Source organism: Narcine bancroftii, chromosome 5 (genome assembly GCF_036971445.1).
Source record: "Narcine bancroftii isolate sNarBan1 chromosome 5, sNarBan1.hap1, whole genome shotgun sequence".
Lineage (NCBI taxonomy): Eukaryota > Metazoa > Chordata > Chondrichthyes > Torpediniformes > Narcinidae > Narcine > Narcine bancroftii.
In genome coordinates this window covers 128805810-128826856 of record NC_091473.1, presented here as the reverse complement: position 1 = coordinate 128826856, position 21047 = coordinate 128805810, and the positions used below count along the sequence as shown (strand labels likewise).

General features: G+C 37.6%; 1 protein-coding gene across 6 annotated transcripts in view; it reads left to right on the top strand.

Annotated features, from left to right (window-relative positions):
* The window catches only part of snx7 (sorting nexin 7), a 119453-nt gene that overhangs the window by 58712 nt on the left and 39694 nt on the right, over window positions 1-21047 (top strand). For 4 of the 6 annotated variants that reach the window (XM_069939058.1, XM_069939060.1, XM_069939057.1 and 1 more), the window contains 3 exons: window positions 1950-2036; window positions 2267-2371; window positions 6389-6541. In XM_069939058.1, the coding sequence (XP_069795159.1) occupies window positions 1950-2036; window positions 2267-2371; window positions 6389-6541 (345 nt within the window). Of the gene's footprint in view, window positions 1-1949; window positions 2037-2266; window positions 2372-6388; window positions 6542-9780; window positions 9899-12607; window positions 12903-21047 lie in introns of those variants that run through there. The other 2 variants (XR_011357923.1, XM_069939059.1) reach the window with 2 other exon arrangements.

Here is a 21047-nt window from a genome sequence, read left to right as displayed (position 1 = left end):
TGCAGTGATGGAGCTTGCTTTCTGAGCAGATTGTAGACATCTAATACAATAAAACACAATCCAAAAGTGCAGATTCACAGAGGGAAAAAATGTTTATAACATTTAACTTTATTTCAACTAGAAATATTTGAAATTGAGAAGTAGCAATTCCACAATTACTGTAAAGGATGAATTCCTGGAAAATGTTTTAAGCATCTCTTTGTGAATCAAAGTTTGAGTTAAATAATTTGTGAGACTTTAATATAGTGTATTTCTGTGCATTGATTCCATAAAAATTAGAGTTTTAGTGAGAAATTATAGCTTTGGAAATAGACAGGACATATCCCATAAATCAAGTTAAATGGAAAATTCATACAGTAGAAGTCCAAAAATCCAGATGGTAGAAATCCAGACCACCTGAGAATCTAGACTTTTGGAAAACTCTCCAACTTTTAAAATTTAGCGGGCGTTTGTGTACATGCATAAGCATGCCTAGCGGCAACAAAAGCACAAAAACAAATTATGTTTACATTTTTGTCAAGCATTGACTTTATTTTTCTTTAAAACTGTTTGTGTAGCATCTTGTATTTGCTAATGAATAAATTATCAACATTTACCTGGTCATCTCTTCTTTACTCCTCCTTAAATTTGAATTTCAAAGGTACCGTCTGAGAATCTGGAAAATCCCTAAATCTGGACTAACCCAATCCCTGAGCAGTCTGAATATTTGAATTTCTACTGTAAACCAAATGTTTGGAAATTGAGAAACATGCACGTTTGCCCTTTTATTGAAAAGGGAAAATGTTTGTATTTACTTTTTTTTGAAAAGGGAATTAAATGTTTAAATTCACTTGGCTAAACAATTTTTAAAAATTAGTCTTAGTTACAGTTTAGCAGTAATGAACTGTTTGAGAGGTGAACATAGAACATTATAGCAAAGTATGGCCCTGCTGTCCACTATATTGTGCTGATGTACAAAAACCTACTCCAAAATCTAACCTTTCCTATTTCACTCCCATAGCCCTCTTTGCATTCTTTAAATATCCCTATTGTACCAACCTCCACCACCAACCCTAGCAATGCATTCCAGGCACCCACTACTCTCCCCTTACCATAAACTGGTCTTCTGGAATTTATTACTATTGCCTCAGGGAAAAAGAAGGTGCTGGCTGTTCACCCAGTCTATGCCTTTCATCATCTTGTAGACCTTTGTTAAGGCGCCTCTCCTTCTTCACTCCAAAGAGAAAAGCCCTAGCTCTACTAACATCGTGGTAAATCTCCTCTTCACCCTCTCCAAAGCTTCCTCATCCTTCCTGTAATGAGGCAACCAGAACTGAACACAATATGTATCGGTTAATATATTGTTCAGTACATAACATGCAATCTCCAGCATGTGTTTGCAGTATTAAGTGTGTTGATCAGTAAGAATTATTGACTTATTTTTTTTATCAAGATCATTAGTTGTAAATGCCATTTGATTCTCTAAACTCTAGCCTATGACAGCAGAGTGCATGTTTAAACATACAATATTTGTAAAGCACTTTTCAAATCTGATTTTTTTCTCCATTGAATTGTACATCCTATATGATTTAGTGCAACCACATTACAAAAATAGCATTTGGTAGCATTTACTAATTTGCAACTGTGGAACAATTTTGGCTTTAACAATGAGGTTGAAGAAAGTGGGAGAATGAGTTCAAATATAGCATGGAGAATTATCTTGTAGAACCTTATGCACATCAGCTGAATTGTTCTGATTCCAAAAGTAAAGCGGAGACTGATGTAAGCAGCAGGATATTTAGATAAATTAGACTAAATCACAGATATTTAATGAAGGTTAGATGGTTAACCTTAAACTTGGACTGTAACTGAACTTTGTGTGCCCTTGTACAATATGTACTTCAAATAATGTTTGTGTTAATTGTGATATTAAATTCTAAAATAGGATTTTGTTTGTGCTTTATTTTAAGGCAGTATTGAAGAGAAGGGATCTAATTCAGGCAGATTATGATACTCGAATTTATGCCTTGGCAAATAAGAGAGCTGAGAAAGAAATGGTGAGTGCAAGATTCTCCGCAATTTTTTTAAGATTAGGAAAATATCTTGAATTATTTGCATTAACACTTGACTTCAGGTAGACCAATAAAATTTAAAGTTGCTTTTACTTTAGCTGAGGGATATTCTGTGCATACCAGATACTTGATAATCTTGATCGATGTTTGCCTGTCAGTAAATTCTGCCCCATGAGACCTTTTGATTAAAATGCACTTAAATCCACTTTTACCAGCTGGAACACTCCGATGTAAACTTTACATTTGGTGCCTTCCTGGGTAAGAACTCGGAGGAAGTGAAACAACAGAAGCAGCAGAAAATTGACCATGAAATTGACAAGGTACAGCAAAATGTATTCCACCTAACTTGTATTCCTTTATTCCAAAGCATCCAGCATTTAATGTACTGTAAAGAATTGGTGAGAGTTCTGAAACATTTTCTTACATTGGGAGCAGAAAACAAACTGATGGTTTTACTCTCTGTTTAACAGTTCTGTTAAAGCAGCACTATAAACTACGAAAGGCAATCAATAGATGGCAGTCTAACCAAAATATCAAATATTGGAATTCACTAATAAAAACAAGTGTACAAATTTAACCTAACGTGCATGCTTTTGACTGCCTTAACTGATTTCTTCTCTTTCAGTTTTAATTTGTTAATAGCAAATTGCAATGGGCAAAACTATCTCCAATAGATTGTTTTAATTAAATGCTGGGAGGCAAACATAGGTGACAATTCTCAAATTATTTTCCCTTGTGCTTTCTCACTAGGAAAAAAAAACTACTGTGATATCAATTTTCCCATGTGATGGAATAATTGAACTCACCATTGTGGATAAGGCAGCTTGTAGATGTCCCATCTTATTGCTAAACACATTTTACTATGACATATTGTACGCTTGGATATAGTTTGGCATATTGGTTGGCTCTTTGTGAATTATAAAATTTAAATGGTTTGGTAAATATTCATGTCCATTTCCATTTGAAGATAAACAAATTTAACCGAATGGAAACTGGCATTAAAATATTTGAAATACAAAAAGAGACCATAAGCTCTACAGTAGCTTTATGACCTTGTTGCATTAGAAAATAGTTTCCAGCAATTATTTTTGAACTGCAATAACTTATAACATGAGAAACATTTAACATTGTTTTTATAATTATAAATGCTACATTTGACTCCATGAAAATAATTTGCAAACCATTTTAAGAAATGACCTCAGCAGTTCCATTTTCAAACTGTTGGTCAGGTGCTTTGTACTAATTGCTAGTTAGAATACTATATACTGTACAGGATCTGTCCATAGACATTTAATTTCTTTTGTCATCGAGGCCAACAACACCTGCTAAGATGCCTAGCCTGCCCAATACAACAGCAGCAGGGAGAACAGGAGGAATGGGTCAAAATTACAATATCGCATTTCGTGCACCAGGGTAATACCCTGTGAGAAATAAAATGACTCCTGCACTAGATTGCATCAGGAGCTTTTATTTTGCGTAAATGTTCTCAGACCTTCAGCTTTGAATTTGAGGTAGAATGTTTCTCTAAGACAAAGCAGAACAGTTGTGGAAAATTGTCAAAAGGAAGAAGGACATGGCCTTTTACTTTCTGCATTGACCACTTCTCAAATTTTAAGTTTACATTCATAATTTCACATAAATCACTGAGAATTTTTTAAAAATCCGTCTTAGTTGCATTTCCATTCGCGTGAAGACTTCTATTCAGTACCTGCTTAGGCAAAATAAATTCAGGAGCTATTTATCAGAATGCTAATTTTTTTTAGTAATGAGATGTTAATTAAACATTCTGAAGATTCAAGAATCTTTTATTGTCATGTAATAGAAAATACAATATTACACGAAATTTCCTTAAGTTCACCAGGAGACAGGCAAAGATTTGCTATCAGTAGAAATTACCCCTTTCAGTCAGAGAAAGAGAATCAAAAGAATTCCCCCTCCCCCCCCCCAAGAGTCTAAGAGTCCATGGATTCACCTCCAGCGCTCACTCAGCCTCTCATGCTCCAGATCCAAACATCAGATGTGATCAGGAAGCCTTCAGTACCCTCTCACATCTCTATTCCAAAAGCTGATACCCCTCCAGTCAGTCTTGAGCAGTGTCCAGTGGTTCTCAGCCTGATGCTGATTCTCTTGCCTGCAGTTGCCAACGGTCTACTCTAATCACAATCAGCCTGCCGCCTGTGTGTTCTTCAGTCTCGGAACCCCTTGCTGCCTCACTGCTATGGCCACCGACCCATGGGTAGTCTCTTCTCCTCAGAATAGGGCAGGTCTCCCTATTTTCTGGTGCCCTTGCCTTGAATCAACCTCCCTTGGGCCCAGACCCCGCGGTCACGGGATTTGAAAATTAACCACTGTCAGCTCCTTTAAAAGGCCATTTAAAGCCTGTATGGAGTCGACAGCAGTCGGACTGGGGGTTGGATCCCAATTGAAATGCAGTGTCTCTGCTACCCACGGGTCCACACTAGCGGCAGTGTTGCCATTACAGAAGTTGTGGCAGTACCTCCATTTTTGAACCACCTAAAAAAAAATACACTAAACAAATTTGTATACATATTTCTCAATTGGTGCTCTGTGATTTGGTACCACAGACCACAAAATTGCACCTTGAGCATTTCTGTAATCTTCCACTGATCTGCTGTGTCAGAGCTAATGCTCACAACTTGTATTTCCAATGTGCCTAGAGTTACGAGCTCAAAGGAACCTGAAACCCAGCAGCAATAGACATTCACAAAGACAAGTGGCTTTCAAGTTATTTTTAATCAACTTCAAACATGAAAATAGAATCAAACATTAACTTAACTTTATTCTTATACTATACTCTATACTAACCCAAATTACCCCCTTCTAATTCTAAGCGCACATGTATGTAATGTGTGTCTAAATTCAAGAAAAGTTCTTTGGTTCATAGTTCAATCTCACTTCTTCCAAGTTCTCTGGTTGCAGGCAATCACCATACCGTGCACAGAATTTAACATGTATAAAGTTCACCAGGCTTGCCGCTTGAAAGGTAAATGTTTACCGCTCAGGAAGGTTCTTGTAGGGTTTGCAGAGAGAGATATTTGTTGCTCCAAGATTTCCACAACTGAGGTACCACCACTAGTCACCTTAGGGTCTTCTAGATGGTAACCTCTTTCTTCAAGCTACCACAGAGTTCCATTCCTTCCTCTATTTCAAGAGAAACATCAGACAGATAGCACTTCCAGCCATCTACTGCTCTGGAACTTGCTTTCATCAGTTTCAAAAAGTTTTCCCTGGACTGCACTTTTCAGTTACTTGTCAGTGTCCCACACTGATTGACTGAGATGTTAATCAACTCTCTCTCTTTTCCAACTGAAATTCCAAAGAGACCATGTGACTCATGTCTTGCAAAACCCCCACCTTCTCCAGCAAACAACAGGAGTTCTTCTTCTCAAGTTGTTATCTTTAGGTAAACAATCCAGAATTGACCTTTCTGTGAGCCCTTTTCAGAAAGGGTACTGATAGACAGCATGACTCCAGCAAGACAATGGTCAAGCATTTTATGGTGTCAGTTCAATTAACACCTACTTGTGAAAGGTGCTTACATTCTCCAGAGATCTTGCAATGTGAATTCTTCAGTCTTTCAAATAAGATCTGTTTTAAAATGTGTGTATATATGTGACCTTTTCTAAATCTTCTAAATTCTCCCCAAATATTAATATTGTTACACTTTCTTTTCTTCTTTGGCTTGGCTTCGCAGACGAAGATTTATGGAGGGGTATGTCCACGTCTGCTGCAGGCTCGTTGGTGACTGACAAGTCTGATGTGGGACAGGCAGGCACGGTTGCAGCGGTTGCAAGGGAAAATTGGTTGGTTGGGGTTGGGTGTTGGGTTTTTCCTCCTTTGTCTTTTGTCAGTGAGGTGGGCTCTGCGGTCTTCTTCAAAGGAGGTTGCTGCCCGCCGAACTGTGAGGCGCCAAGATGCACGGTTGGAGGTGATATCAGCCCGTTGGTGGTGGTCAATGTGGCAGGCACCAAGAGATTTCTTTAGGCAGTCCTTGTACCTCTTCTTTGGTGCACCTCTGTCTTGGTGGCCAGTGGAGAGCTCACCATAGATGTGCCAATCTAGCGTGGCAATGTCAGGAAAGGGCCTAAAGTACGAGTTGGCATTGCCTTCTTCATTTCCTTATGAGCATTACTTGAAACTGATTTGTATTTCTTGACCAGATCAGCATATTTTAGTAGCACCGCTTACCTGCATTAAGTTACTTCCAGGCTTTGTATAACCTTGACAGTTGATGGTTAAATAACTGAATACTGCATATAACAAGAGCTCTGTTTTCTCAGCATTGTTACATTTTAATGTGAACAACTTTGCTTTAGCTTCAGGCAGATATTGCTCAACTCGAGGCTAAAGTGGAATGTGCCAATAGCAATTTGATAGCTGATTGGAAAAGATGGTGTTTGAACATGCGGAGTGACATGAAATCAGCTTTTGGCAGCATGGCTGAAAATAATATTCAATACTTCGAAGAGGTAAGAAAATTAAGTATTAGAAGCAATGATTATGAGCATCCTGATTTAGTCAATTGAAACATCTTGTGGGCTAGCTAACGCTGTTTTGGTATGTTCTAAATGAAAGATGTTTGTAAATGCTATATTAAACAAATATTTTAAAATTACTATTTATACCAGTGGTTTACCACTTTTTCTTTCCACTCACATGCCTTCTTAAGTAATCACTGTGTCATAGATTCTCTGTGATTAATAAGAGATTCCTTAAAGCGATGTGTGAGTGGAAAGAAAAAGTTTGAAAACCCCTGTTTTAACCGTCCCTAATTGACTCATTGTGTGCACGGTGTCATAACTCCAGAGGAAATGGGCCAATTACCATTTTTCTTAAGCAAAACATTTCAGTAACAATTGGGTTCAGAGCAATGGTTCTTAACATTTTTTTTCCCCCACATACCACCTTAAGTAATCCATGATTAATCACAAAGCACCGATTAGATGCAACTTTGTTGTCAATATGCCAAGTGCAATACAAAGCCAATCAAATACAATTATCATTCATCCAAAAGCTTTAAAAATAGTGCTGTATACGAGTAATTACGTACAAATAAAAACAAGCACATTCAGCAAGCAAACAATTATAAAAGTACTGACAGTACAATGTTGGTGCAGTACCACTCAGCGCTGTGATTTAAGGTTCAGCGGGGTCATAGCCTTGGGGAAAAAGCTCTTGAGCCTGCTGGTTTGAGAGCGGAGGCTCCTGTAGAACCTACCAGATGGAAGGAGAGTAAAAAGTCCATAGTTAGGTGAGATTCATCCTTGATGATGCTTTTCACCCTGCCCAGACAACGTTTCTGAAACAGGTTCTCAATGGTGGGTAATTGGATGCCGTTAATCTGCTGGGTAGTTTTCACCGCCTGCTGAAGTGCCATCTGATCTAATACGAGACAATTGCCATATCACACTGAGATGCCAATGTTATAGCGGTAAAAATCCATAAGTGTCCTGGAACAGAGGCGTACATTCTTCATGCTTTACAGGAAATAAAGGCGATCATTGGAAATGTGGTCATCAAGGAATTTGAAGCTTGATGCGTGTTCCACCACAACTCCATTGATGTAAATAGGGGCATAAGTGCGGCTTCCGGCATGCCTAAATGATCTCCTTGATTTTCTGAGTGTTAAGTGCCAAGTTGTTGTCGGCACACCACACGGCCAGGTGCTGGGACCTTGTCCCTATGGGGATTACTTAGTGGTATGTGAGTGGAAAGAAGTTTGAAAACCACTGATTTATACCCTTCAATACCCAGTTATTCCATGTAGCTGGCATTTCAGCCTTTGATCTTATAAAAGCACTATGACATCTAATAGACATATTTATGTGTGTATATATGTGTGTGTATGTATGTATATGTGTATGTATGTGTAATTACTGGTAACTGTAAACTATTCAAGAAGAAAGAAATCTAAACAAAAGATAGAAATGTAAGCAAACTGTGCAAATACATATACCATATATTTTGGCATACAAGTTTACCAGCACATAAGTCAACCCCCCCCCCCCCCATCCTCATTTTAATGGTTTTATTATATATTCGACATATAAGTCAACCCCAATTTTAGGGCTGTCCAGGTCTACCAGCAACAAGCCAAAATTTGTTACAACATCCCAATTGCCAAGTAACAAAGCTGTTAATTAAGCAAGTTTTTTTAAGAAAAAGTAGAAAAACCTTAGCTTCTGGCTGGGAAGATGCCAAACAGTGCTAGGGCCAGGATCAGCTACAGCCTGAGTTGGTGATAGCGACACCATTCTCAATCTCAGATGCAGTGCAGTTCACATCGAAGAAGTCGCCTCGCTACCCATGTTTGCTCGGTGTAGGAACCACAGCTAACTGTCGGCTCCTGGGTAGGAGTGGCAACCTCAAGCTTTACAATCTTAGAATGTCTCGGTGGGTTATGGTGGTGCCCAGTAGTGGGGAGGTGTCAGGAAGCTGCAGCACTGGCAGTGGGAAGGTGCTTCCAGAGTAGATTTATGTGCTGAATCGGTGTCCAGCAGTTTATTGAGCTGAATTTAAGGTCTCAAAGGTATATCTGGCATATAAGTCGAGGCCTTTTTTTTTCAGAAATTATTAAGGGTTTCAAGACTTGTACGTTGAAATATGATAATAAATATTCAGTAACAAATATTAAACAAAGTAACCATCCTTCAATGAGACTCTGAATGAATGTGTTGTTCATTAGTCTGATGGTAAGAGGTAGCAGCTATTCCTGAGCCCCTTTCCTGATGACAGCAGTGAGAACAGAACATGTCGAGGGTGGTGTGAGTCCTTGATGATTGCTACTAGTCTCCAGTGGCAGTGCTCCATGTCAGTGTTCTCAATGGTGGGAAGACTTTTTTTGCCTGTGATGCGCTCAGCAGAGTGCACTACCTTTTACGGGGCTTTCCACTCAGAGATATGGGTGCCCACATTACCAGGCCACAACACATCCAGAAGTTTGCCATGGTTTTCAATATCATACTGAACCTCTGCAAACTCCTGAGGAAGTAGACATGGTTTCTTCAACATGACATTAGTATGATGGGTCCACGATCCATCTAGATTACCACACTCTTCCTGGTCACTGGTACAGTTGAACCAAAGTATATTAATAGATCCAGTTAACTTGATATGCTGCAAACTTGATTTTGCTTTTCTGATAGTCATTTGAGATCAATGCACAGAAGTGGTGGAGAAACTCAGCAGATCATGCAGTATCCTTCATGTGGCAAATATATATAACTAAAGTTTTGAACCTGATTCATTCATCAGGATTTTGTGTTTACTTCTAGATGCCATATTCGCTGAGCCTACAGAGGACAGTTTTGTGCGGATATTCTATCTTGCTCTGTATTTCCTTGGTAGCTAAATTTAGAAAAGCAGCATTTCTGGCCCATGAGCTTTAAGGTATACCCATGTGACCAATTAACCTTCTAACCCTGCACATCTCTAGAAGATGGGAGGAAACTGAAGCACCCAGAGGAAATCCATGTGGTCATTGGGAGAACATACAAGCTCCTTACAAACAGCGGGGAATATAAATCTGGGTTGCTAGTGTTGTACTGTTCATTTAGGATTAATTGACCTGTCAAGGTGAAGACTAGAAATACTCCTTGATTTCCCCCCCCCCCCCCCAGGAAATTGATTATTTAACAACTCAATACACGTTTAGCTGTCAGTACATCAGCTTGTTTGTACACTATTTTATTTTTTCAATCCTTCACAGCTCATTTATATCAAACTTGTTCGGCTGAAGGTTGCTTAATAATGCATAGACTAGAACATTGACTGTGGACTGCATTTTCTTTTGATGAGGCCCGAGAAACATGAGCGTCATTAAAGTCGTAAGTTTTCTGGAAATGTTCCCCACCGAATTCTGAAGCCAGTCCATCTCTTTCTTTAATAGCTCCGTAGCCTATTTGAAATGGTGTCTGTTTGTGTTATCTTCTTAAATTTGGCATCACCCTTTCTTAATTTTTAGTGAATCGAGGTCTGCTGTTTTCCTTCATGGAGTGATTTAAAATTATAATAGATTATTTTTCCCAACCAGTCTGAACTGAATCAGACTTGGGGAAAGACAAAAGGATGACAGCGTTGAAGAGAACAGATCGTGAAATTTTCACTGCTGTATTGGAGATGTTGGATTAGATATGACCCATTACTATCTCCAGGAGGCCATCTAGACAGATGGTGAAAAGAGTGGGAGCGTATGACCATAGGACAGTACCAGGAGTTCAGGAATGAAAATCTGGATGCAATTTTTAATGATGCCACACAGTCACAGTTGCTGAATCCATGTTCAAATGGCTTCTACGAGCCATACTATCGGCTTCATTTACTTATCAAGAATCACAATCTTTTTCAAATTGAGGCTTGCATCTAACATTCATATTTACCACTCTTCACTTAGCATGGTTGCAATCTTCATATGCAGACTTACGATTATTGTAACCTTGCCAATCATCAAAGCTTATTTATGCCGTTGGTATTCCAACCATGATAAACTCGCACACTCCTCTGCCTTGCAGACAAAGTGGACCACAAAATAAGAAAATAAAAGCAAACTGGACAGTGCCGCCATTGTTGAGGCTCTTGGTGCTGGCTCTCAAATGAAGCAGCATTGGGAGCAGAGAGGCTGCAGCCATGAAGATGAATGCTTTCTCATCCCCACTTCATTGGCTTCTCTCCAATTCATGTACTGCAGGAAACCTATCTTCCTTTCAAATTCACTTCACCCCAGCTTGATCAGTTTTCCATTCAGCTAGTCCAGAATATGCATCCAAGCCAGGTTATTGGAAGAAAGAAATGCCAAAAAAGTGAAAATAGTTTTTTTCTCTCACCCAACCACAAGCTCAGATATTGGTATTGCATACATCTGGAAATAGAGCATAATGTTTGCAGCGAAAATGGATGAGGGTTTGAGATGTCCGACTATAGTCTAGGATAGGTCAAGACAGGATAACTAGAATGGGAATCCACTGGATGATTTATCAGAATTGTTTGTAACATGGCAAGCTTTGAATTTCACATTACTGTTTGCGTTGTGGCCAACCGAATGATGTGATGGGAATTGAGGTTATTTGGCCACGTGTGCACAATATGGTTCGAAATTGGCTTTTTTAAGTTTCCTATTCTGCTCTTCCTTTAGTACCACCTCCGCTGATTCTTGCCTATTAGCTAGAAGTAAGGGTTGCCCCTTGTGATAAACTTATGCATGAGTCTTGAGGCTTGGACAACTAAAACTCTGGTTTTCCTCGAATGAACCAGAATGAGGAGTTTTTTTTGCTTCATCTAGCCAGTGGCTTTCTCTATTGCGTTTATCCCTGTTTGAGTCTTGGATTTGAATGTAAACCAGAGGTGTGGCCCAGGTTATCAGAAGATTAAATCTTCTCATATCCCCATTGTTTAATTTGCTGTGGAGCCTAAAATAGAGCTAACACTTCAGTTTGCCACAGAATGAAAGCACAATGACTGTTGCTAGGATACAGATCATTAATCTGCATATTGTGCTACCTGACTGAATACAGAGAAAGTAGAAACCTTTTCAATTCCAATATTGGGATATATTCACCTACCATGAATATGCCATGCAATCAGTGACGTCTTATTCCCTGGGGAAGCCTGAAATCTGTGTTTGTATTAAATGTATTTCTGTTGTGAGGAAGTATGAGATAGTTTGTTCTCAAATCTACATTACACTGCAACACGGACAAAATGCAAAATTACACATCGTAGTTGCTTCCAGTTCTAACATGGAAGAAACCAGGCAAACATATCACTGATATTGAAGTAGAAGGGGGAGAAGTGTTCAAAATGGCTCCCTTGAGGGTTAGACCAGAACATTATTCCCTGAACATATGTAGTGTCTTCTTGCTCTTCATAAGACTTCTTCTCGTCTTGCACTTGCTGCCCTTGCCCTGCTTCTGCTTGCTTGTCCTACTCTAGTCATTCAACTTCTTGCCAAATGCATTGATAAAACATAAAATACTGTACGGTTTGAGAAATCAAAGTTGAGAAATCAGTAAATTAAATGAATTTCTGATATTTATAAAACTGTTTTAGAATACCCTTCAAATTTGAAATGAGATCTTGGTAGCTTTTAATAATGTATTGTCATAAATACTGCATTGCCAAACTGTTACCAAAATTAAGTGTTTTGAAGTGCAATCCTTTCACATTAATAATTCTGTATCAACTATAATCATGTTTGTTCCAATTTTCGCACACTCTAATGTTTAAAAAGAACTTTTTTTTCTGACTGTTGTTTGTGGAGATTCTTCAATTTGATGACCTTTTCCATCAATAATATTAGCTGCCAGAGGCCTGGAGTTTGAATATTCTGTCGTGGAATACCAGTAGGTATCAGAAAGTTGGAATTTCTGACATAGTAGTTCACTAAATCTTTGGGTGATGCTTTTTGTTGATTTGCTATTTTCTGAAAACTGTGAACACGTTCTTTAAAACAAACTAATTTACCAGAACAGTAAAACATATGGAGAAATGAGAGTTCATTTTATTCCAAAATACTTATTTAATTTTAATTTTTAATTTAGATGTACAGCACGGGTACAGGTAATTTCAGCCCATGAGTCCTTGTGCCCAATACATCCTGGGTATGTTTCAAGTGGTGGGAGAAAACAGAAGCCTCTGGGGAAAATCCATGGAGACACAGGGAGAACGTACAAATCCCTTCAAGACAGTGTGGGATTCAAATCCTGGACCCGATCTCTGATACTGTAAAGGAATATTATTGAATTTTTGGAGATGTAACCTGGATGATTGGTAGTAAAACACAGGATTCTGTTGACAGTGGTTAAGTGAAAATAAACCATACTAATGCTGGAGAAACTCTGCAGGTCAAACAGTGACTTTATGTAGCAAAAGTAAAGATACATCACCAACATTTCGGGGTTGAACCCTTCATCAATGATGATTAATGAAGGCAAGTGGTAAATGTTGCTAATATGGACATAAAGACCCTTGTCAAGTTGAGAAGTTAAGAGAGAAGTTGAGGAAATGGGTAAGGATCTAGAAAGCATGGATTGGGATATTATTTTCAGATTAGGATGTGCAAGGTAAATGGAGAACTTTCAGCGGTATAATTTTGAGTGTACGGAGATTGTATGTTTCTGTCAAGATCGAAGGCAATGTTGGAAGGCATAGGGTATCTTGGTTTTCAAAGGATATTAGGACTCTGATTTGGAAGAATAGAGAGGTGTATAGCAGGTGTAAAGGGAGCAAACTAGGTACTTGAGAAGTATTTAAAATGCAAGAAAGACCTCGAAAGAAAACAGGAAGGCAAAAAGAAGACATGAGGTTGCTTTGACAGACTATGTGAATGAAAATCCTAATAAGGGTTTCTACAAGTACAGATATAGTAAGAGCAAAAGAATAGTAAGGGACAAAAATTGGTCCCCTTGAAGATCAGAGTGGACATCTCTATATGGAGCCATAAGAGATGGGAAGATCTTAAATTTTTTTTATATCAGTATTCACTCAGGAAACAGGCATAGATTAAAGAGGAGGAAATTATTGCTGTCTTAAAGCAGATAAGGGTGGATAAATCCCCAGGGCCTGACAAGGTATTCCCTCGGACCTTGAGGGACGCTAGTATAGAAATTGCAGAGGCTCTGGCAGAAATATTTAAAATGTTCTTCGCCACGTGTGTGGTGCTATCGGATTGGAGGGTAGCTCATCATGTTCCGTTATTTAAAAATGGCTCCAAACGTAGCCCTGGAAATTATAGGCCGACGAGCCTGACGTCAGTAATAGGTAAATTATTGGATGTTGCTCAGAGATTGGATATACAATTATTTGTATATGGGTTTGTGTGTGGTAGGTCATATTTAACCAATCTTAGTTTTCTTTGAAGAGGAGGTTACCAGCAAAAGTGATGAAGGAAAAGCAGTGGATGCTGTCTACATGTCTTACTAAAGGCCTTTGACAAGGTCCCACATGGGGGGGATTAGTCAGGAAAGTTCAGACACGAGGTATTCACGGTGAAGCAGTGAACTGGATTCGACACAGGTGGAAAAGCGAAAGAGTGGTTGTGGATGATTGCTTCTCAGACTGGACTCGGGGATCAGTGCTGGGTGCATTTCTGTTTGTTATCTATATCAGTGATCTGGATGATAATGTGGTAAATTGGATCAGCAAGTTTACAGATGACACTAAGATTGGAGGTGTTGTGGACAGCAAATAAGATTTTCAAAGCTTACAGAGGGATCTGGACCAGCTGCAAAAATGGCTGCAAAAAATCACATGGATTGTTATGCAGACAAGTGTGAGGTGTTGCATTTTGGAAGGTCAAACCAAGAAAGGACGTACACGGTGAATGGTCGGGCACTGAAGAGTGCGGTAGAATAGAGGGACCTGGGAATAAAAGTATATAATTCCCTGAACGTGTCATTTCAGGTGAATAGGGTTATAAAGAGATCTTTTGGCATATTGGCCTTCATAAATTAAATTATTGAATATAGGAACTGGGATGTTATGGTAAAGTTGTATAGGACATTGGTGAGGCCAAATTTGGAGTATTGTGTGCAGTTTTGATCACCTAACTACAGGAAAGATATCAATAAGATTGAGAGTACAGAGAGGAACTGAGTTAAAGGGAAAGGTTAGGACTATATTTCCTGAACGTAGAAAAAGAGGGGAGATTTGATAGAGGTATTTAAAATTATGAAGGGGTTAGAGTAAATGTAAACATGCTTTTTCCACTGAGGGTAGGTAAGATACAAACCAGAAAACATGAGTTCAGAGTGAAAGGGGAAAAGGTGAGGGCGAACTTCACACAGAGTGAGGATTGTGGAATGAGCTGAAAGCTGAGGTGGTGAATGAAGACTCAATGTTAACATTTAAGAAAAATTTGGACAAATACGTGGATGGGAATTTGAAATATTGTAAATGTTTATTTTGTGGTTTTAAATTTTAAAGTATATTTTTCAAAACAAGTACTTGGATGGGAGAGGTATGGAGGGCTATGGACTGGGTAAAAGTCAGTGGGACTAGGCAAAGAAAAATGGTTTGGTGCAGACTAGAAGGGCCAAAGGGGCTTATTTCTGCATTGTCTTGTTCTATGGTTCTCTGGTGGGGGAATCCAAATCAAGTTGGCTAAATGGATTCAAAATTAGCTTGGTGACAGGAGGCAGAAGCTCATGATAGAGGGAAGCTTTTTTGATTGAATGTCTAGCACCAATGGTGTACCACGGAGATAAATGCTAGGCACTTTGTGATATGTGAACAGCTTGCATGCAAATATGGGAGGTACAATTACTAATTTTGCAGATGACATGAAAATTGTGGAGAGCAGGGATGGTGTTAGGAGGTTACAGCAGCAGATCAGATTGAAAGTTGGGCAGAACATAAGAATTAATCCATCTTCCAACAAAGTGATGCATTCTGGGAAGTCAAATAAGGGTAAAACATAACCAGTGAAAACTAAAGAATGTTGATAAACAGGGTAATTCCTTAAAAGTGGCAACACTGGTGTGGAATACCCCTCTGTAACTGGAATCTGGACTTCTGAATGGAAAGACCACAGTCTGTCTGGGTCAGTAACAGAATGTCAAGCACACAGCACTGGCGCACCTCAGACCTGTGTGCTCAAGACACTTCTGTTTATGCTACTGACCCATGACTGCATCACCAGATCCAGCTTCAACAATTTCATCAAATTTGCAGATAACCACAGTAGATGGCCTCACCAGCAACAATGATGAGTCATACTACAGAGAAGAGGTGGAAAATCTCGTGGTATGGTGCAAGAGTAACAAACTGAGTTTCAACATGTTCAAGATGAAGGAGATGATCATGAACTTCAGGAGTACCAGAAATGACCACCCTACACTACAAATCAATAATTCTGTAGTAGAGAGAATGGAGATTACGAAGTTCCTTGGAGCTCACTAAACTAGTAACTTATTGTGAACACTCCACATTTCCTTGCTTGTAAGAAAGGTGCAATAGCGAATGCATTTCCTGAGAAGACTGAAGTGGGAAAGGCTACCATCCATCCTTGTCATCCTTCTAAGGAGTTCTATCTAGAGTGTCCTGCATTACTGTGTGGTAGGGTTGCTGCAAAGAAATGGAACCAAAGTCAATCCACAGGACCACAAATGTGGCAGAGAGGATCACTGTTCTTCCCTCTAATCCACCTCCCCCAATCCCTCCATCAATGTGATGTACCAGGATCATTGACTGAAGAAGGTGCACAAAATCATTGAGGACCCCTTCCACCTTGCACATAATATCTTTCAGCTGTCAGGAAAGTGACACAGGAGTATCAGAGCCACCACCACCAGGCTGAGAAACAACTTCTTCCCACAGGAAATGAGAATGCTGAATGACCAAAGGGACTCCTCACATAAACCATCCAAAACTCTTATATTTACGAAACTATTTGTATATATGAATACTAGTCCTGCATGTTCATTATTTGTACGTGTTATATGTGATTAAGTCTGCATGTTTTGCACTGATGACCAGAGAACACTGTTTCTTCAGATTGTACTGTGCAAACAGATGATGAACTTTTTTTTCATCTTCCCCTACCCCCTTCCATCCTACCCCCAAAGAAAGGAAAGAAAGAAAAACACCTAAATCTATACATTTGCTATTATTACCATAATTATTTTATTTTCTATTAATTATTAATTGTTAACTGAGAGGAGCAGGTGATGTGGAGGATATGGATGAACTTTTATCCATGAAATCAATAATATGGTTCCCAGACCTTATTTTAAAAACTCCCAATCTGATTCCTTAAACTATGCTTTTTTTCCTAATGAGCTCCAAAATCCAGCAAGTGGGGAGAGAGATGACAGTGCGAGTCGGTGGGGGGGTGTGAGTGGGAGAGACCGGCAGCGCGAGTCGGGTGGGCGGCGGGGGGAGGAGACCGGCAGCGTGAGGGGGGAGACGGCAGCGTGACTGGAAGGGGGTGGGTTTAAATACGGCTTTCCAAAATCCAGAAAAGTCTGAAATTCGGAACACACTGTCCCCTAAGGATTCCTGATAAAGGATTGTGTACCTGTGTACAGTTTTGTATTTCAATGTTTCATCTATCTATTGCTATAAAATTCACTGTTTTCCACGTTATTGCTACACATTTCTTTGCTGGCGCTATTGCTATACTAATATTTTGTTTGATATTTATGCAACTTTAATTTCGTATTTGCTTCATATTATTACCAAGCAAAAATATTCTCAGATATTTTTGCATTTTTATCTTCATAATTTGTCTTAATAATATACTCAAATCTTTCCAAAATTCTTCCATTTTACACAGGACCAAACCGAATGTTTTTTTAAAAAAAGTCCCTATTACCTTACTACAGTGAAAAGATTTATCAGAATAATTGGAGTTAAGTCCATTTAATTTATATGGAGTATAGTATAGTTGATGTAGAAAATTGAATTGAGCCATTTGATATTTGGCATTAACCGTAGTGGTTTAAAATTGTTTGTCGAATTGGAGGCCGGTGATGAGTGGAGTGCCTCATGGATCGGTACTGTGTCCACTGCTGTTTGTCATATATATTAACAATTTAGATGATAGGGTGGCAAATTGGATTAGTAAATTTGCAGATGATACAAAGGTTGGCAGTGTTGTGTATAGTGAGGAAGATTATCAAAGCTTACAGGGTGATGTAGGACAGTTAGAAGTGTGGGCTGAAAGATGGCAGATGGAGTTTAATACTGATAAATGTGAGGTGCTACATTTTGGTAGGACTAATCAAAAAAGGACATAAATGTTAAATGGTAGACAATTGAGGAGTGCAGTAGAACAAAGGGATTTAGGAGTCATGGTACATAATTTTATGAAAAATGGATGAGCTGGTGAAAAAGGCACTTGGTATGTTGGCTTTCATATATCAGAATTGGGGTGTTATGTTGAAATTGTATAAGGTATTGATGAGGCCAAATTTGGAAAATTGTGTGCAGTTTTGGTTGGCGAATTACAGGAAGGCTATAAACAGTATAGAGAGAGTGCAGAGGAGGTTTATGAGAATGTTTTCAGGGTTTGAGTTACAGGGAAAGTTTGAGTAGGCTGGGACTTTATTCCCTGGAGCGTAGAAGGTTTAGGGGTGATTTGATAGAGGTATTCAAAATTATAAGGGGGAAAGATAGTTAGTGTGGATAGGCTTTTTCCACTGAGTGTGAGGGAGATTCAAGCAAGAGGTTACGGATTGAGTCTAAAAGGGGTGGTGGGGGTATGGAATGAACTTCTGGCAGTGGTGGTAGAAGTGAGATCGATGTTACTATTTCAAGGAAAAGTTGGATGAGTTTATGAACGGGAGAGGTGTGGAGGGTTATGGGCCAAATGTGGGTTAGTGGGAGATGTTTGGTATGGACTAATAGGGCCAAAATGGCCTGTTTCTGTGCTGTAAATGATTATATGGTACTTTCTTGACACAATCTTGACCATATTTCTTGAATTTGTATATTTAAATCCTTTTCCCACCTTTGTTTAGATTTGTATAAATCCTTTTTCTCCATAGTATCTGGCAATTTTATATACATATTAGTAATAAATTTCTCAATGAAGACTTTGCTCTGGAAGTCTTAATTAAATTCGTACCTAATTTCCTTTTTAAATATGATTTAAGTTGATAATATGCAAAACTTGTATTATTTTGTATATCATATTTCTCTTTCAATTGTTCAATAGTCAGAAAAATATTGTATATATATAAAAAAAAACAATCTTTTATCCTCTGTTCCAACTATCAAATAAAGAATGATTCAAAGTAAAGGGAATAAGTTGATTTTGTCTTGACATCATTTTGGGTAATTTGATAATGTTTAATTCCTCTCTCCTCATGGATTTTGTTCCATATCTTCAATAAATGTTTTTAAATCAGCACTTCTGTTTTCCCTTTTAATAATTCACTATTCCACTTATACAGAAATTGCTCTGGAATAGCTTCTCCAATTTTATTCATTTCAATCTGAATCCCAGCAGTTTTCTGACCAATTTGATAACAGGAGGACAGGAATCTTAATTGAGCTGCTTAATTTGGTAATCTTGGTCCTCCTTGTTCACATTTCCAAATTTGTTTTTCCAAAGCAATTCTTGGCATTTTACCTTTCCAAATAAATTCCCGTGCATTTTTATTTAAATTTCGGAAAAACTTTTCTGGTATAGAAATGAATAACGATTGAAACAAATATTGTATTCTTGGAAAAATGTTAATATTAATACAATTTACATGTCCTATTAAAGTTATTGGTAAATCTTTCCAAATCATCCTCTATCTTTTTTAGTAGTGGTAAATAATTTAAAGAAATTGTCTACATTTCTATCAATTTTATTCCTAAATATTTAATTGCTTGTTTTTGCCATTTGAACTTAGTCATTTTTATAACTTTGCGTATAGTCCATGTCAACCATAGGCATCACTTCACTTTTATCAATGTTCACTTTATAACCAGATACTAAACCATATTCTGTTAATGTTGCATTTAATTTATTCAATGATATTTCTGGTTTTGGTAAATAAACTATAACATCATCTGCAAATAAACTGATTTTATGTGCTTTATTATCTATCTCAAAACCTTTAATTTTTTAATCTCTTATAATTGTTTCTGCCAGTGGTTCTATAGCTAATGCAAATACAAATAGAGAAAACTGATATACTTGTCTAGATGACCTTACTAATAGAAAAGGTTTTGATATTTGTAACTATATTAGCTTTTGGTTGATGATGTAATGCTCTTATCCAATTTATAAAAAAGCATTCTGAATTCCAAGTGTATTTAATACTCTAAATAAAAAGTCCCATTCTAATATACCAAATGCTTTTTCTGCGTCTAATGCAACTGCTACTGCTTGTATCTTTTCTTTCTGTGCTACACCTATTAAACTCAAAAATCTAACTATATTGTCTACAAATCATCTCTTTTTAAAAAACCAGTTTGGACCATATTTATTAATTTTGGTAAATATTTAGCTAATTGATTAATAATTTCAATACAATTTTATAATCTGTATTCAATAATGATATAGGTCTATATGAAGAAGGTGGTAATAGATCTTTTACTTTGGAATAACTTGTTAATGCTGTTTTAAAAGATTCTGGTAAGTCGTGTACCTCTTTCATTTGCTCCAATACACCCATTAATACAGGAATTAATAATTCCTTATTGTTGTATTTATTAAATCATAATGCATATATTGAAACATACAATTAATTAATAAAACTTTAAAACAATTTTAAAAATACATACATATTTTCAATAAAAAAAGATGAAATCAACCATAACAACAGAATTCATATATTAATTACCATGGATTGGATTAACACCCCTACTGTGCTGCCAGGAGGTTCAAAAAATTCATGCCCATATAAACCAAATAAGGGCTCCAAGTTTTATGATTTTAAAAAAATAATTATCACACAAATTATGTTATCTTCTCCAAGTCCTCAATTCTGTATACCATCTCTGAATACATTTTCCAGCTACAGCTAATGCCAGCCTCTTAATATTACCCAACAAAAATACTAAAGGATCTAATGAAAATTTCACTTTCAAAATAACTTCTAAAAGTTCCTTAAGTCTATTCCAAAAAAGGTTTTACCATTTCATGTAGCCAAGTAGAATGTAAAAAAAAAGAACCTTCTTATGACATCTAAAACATAAATCTGAAGAAATGAAATTGTATCTCCTTAAATTTTCTGGAGTAAATATAATTGATGAATAAAATTATAATGAAATAATCGATACCTTACATTTATAATTTTAGTCATATTATCCCTACATAAATTCATCCAATCATCCTGAAGAATAAGTATACCTAAATCTTTCTCCCATTTCAATCTAGATTTATGTGAGTCAAATTTAGGCATTTTATTCTGTATTGAAGCATACATCTCATTATAAATTCCTTCTTAACCACCCTCCGTAAGTAAAATTTCAAAGTTAGACCATCCAGGTAACTGTAAACTATGTCCAAAATTAACCAACAATAAATCTTTACTTTGATAATAA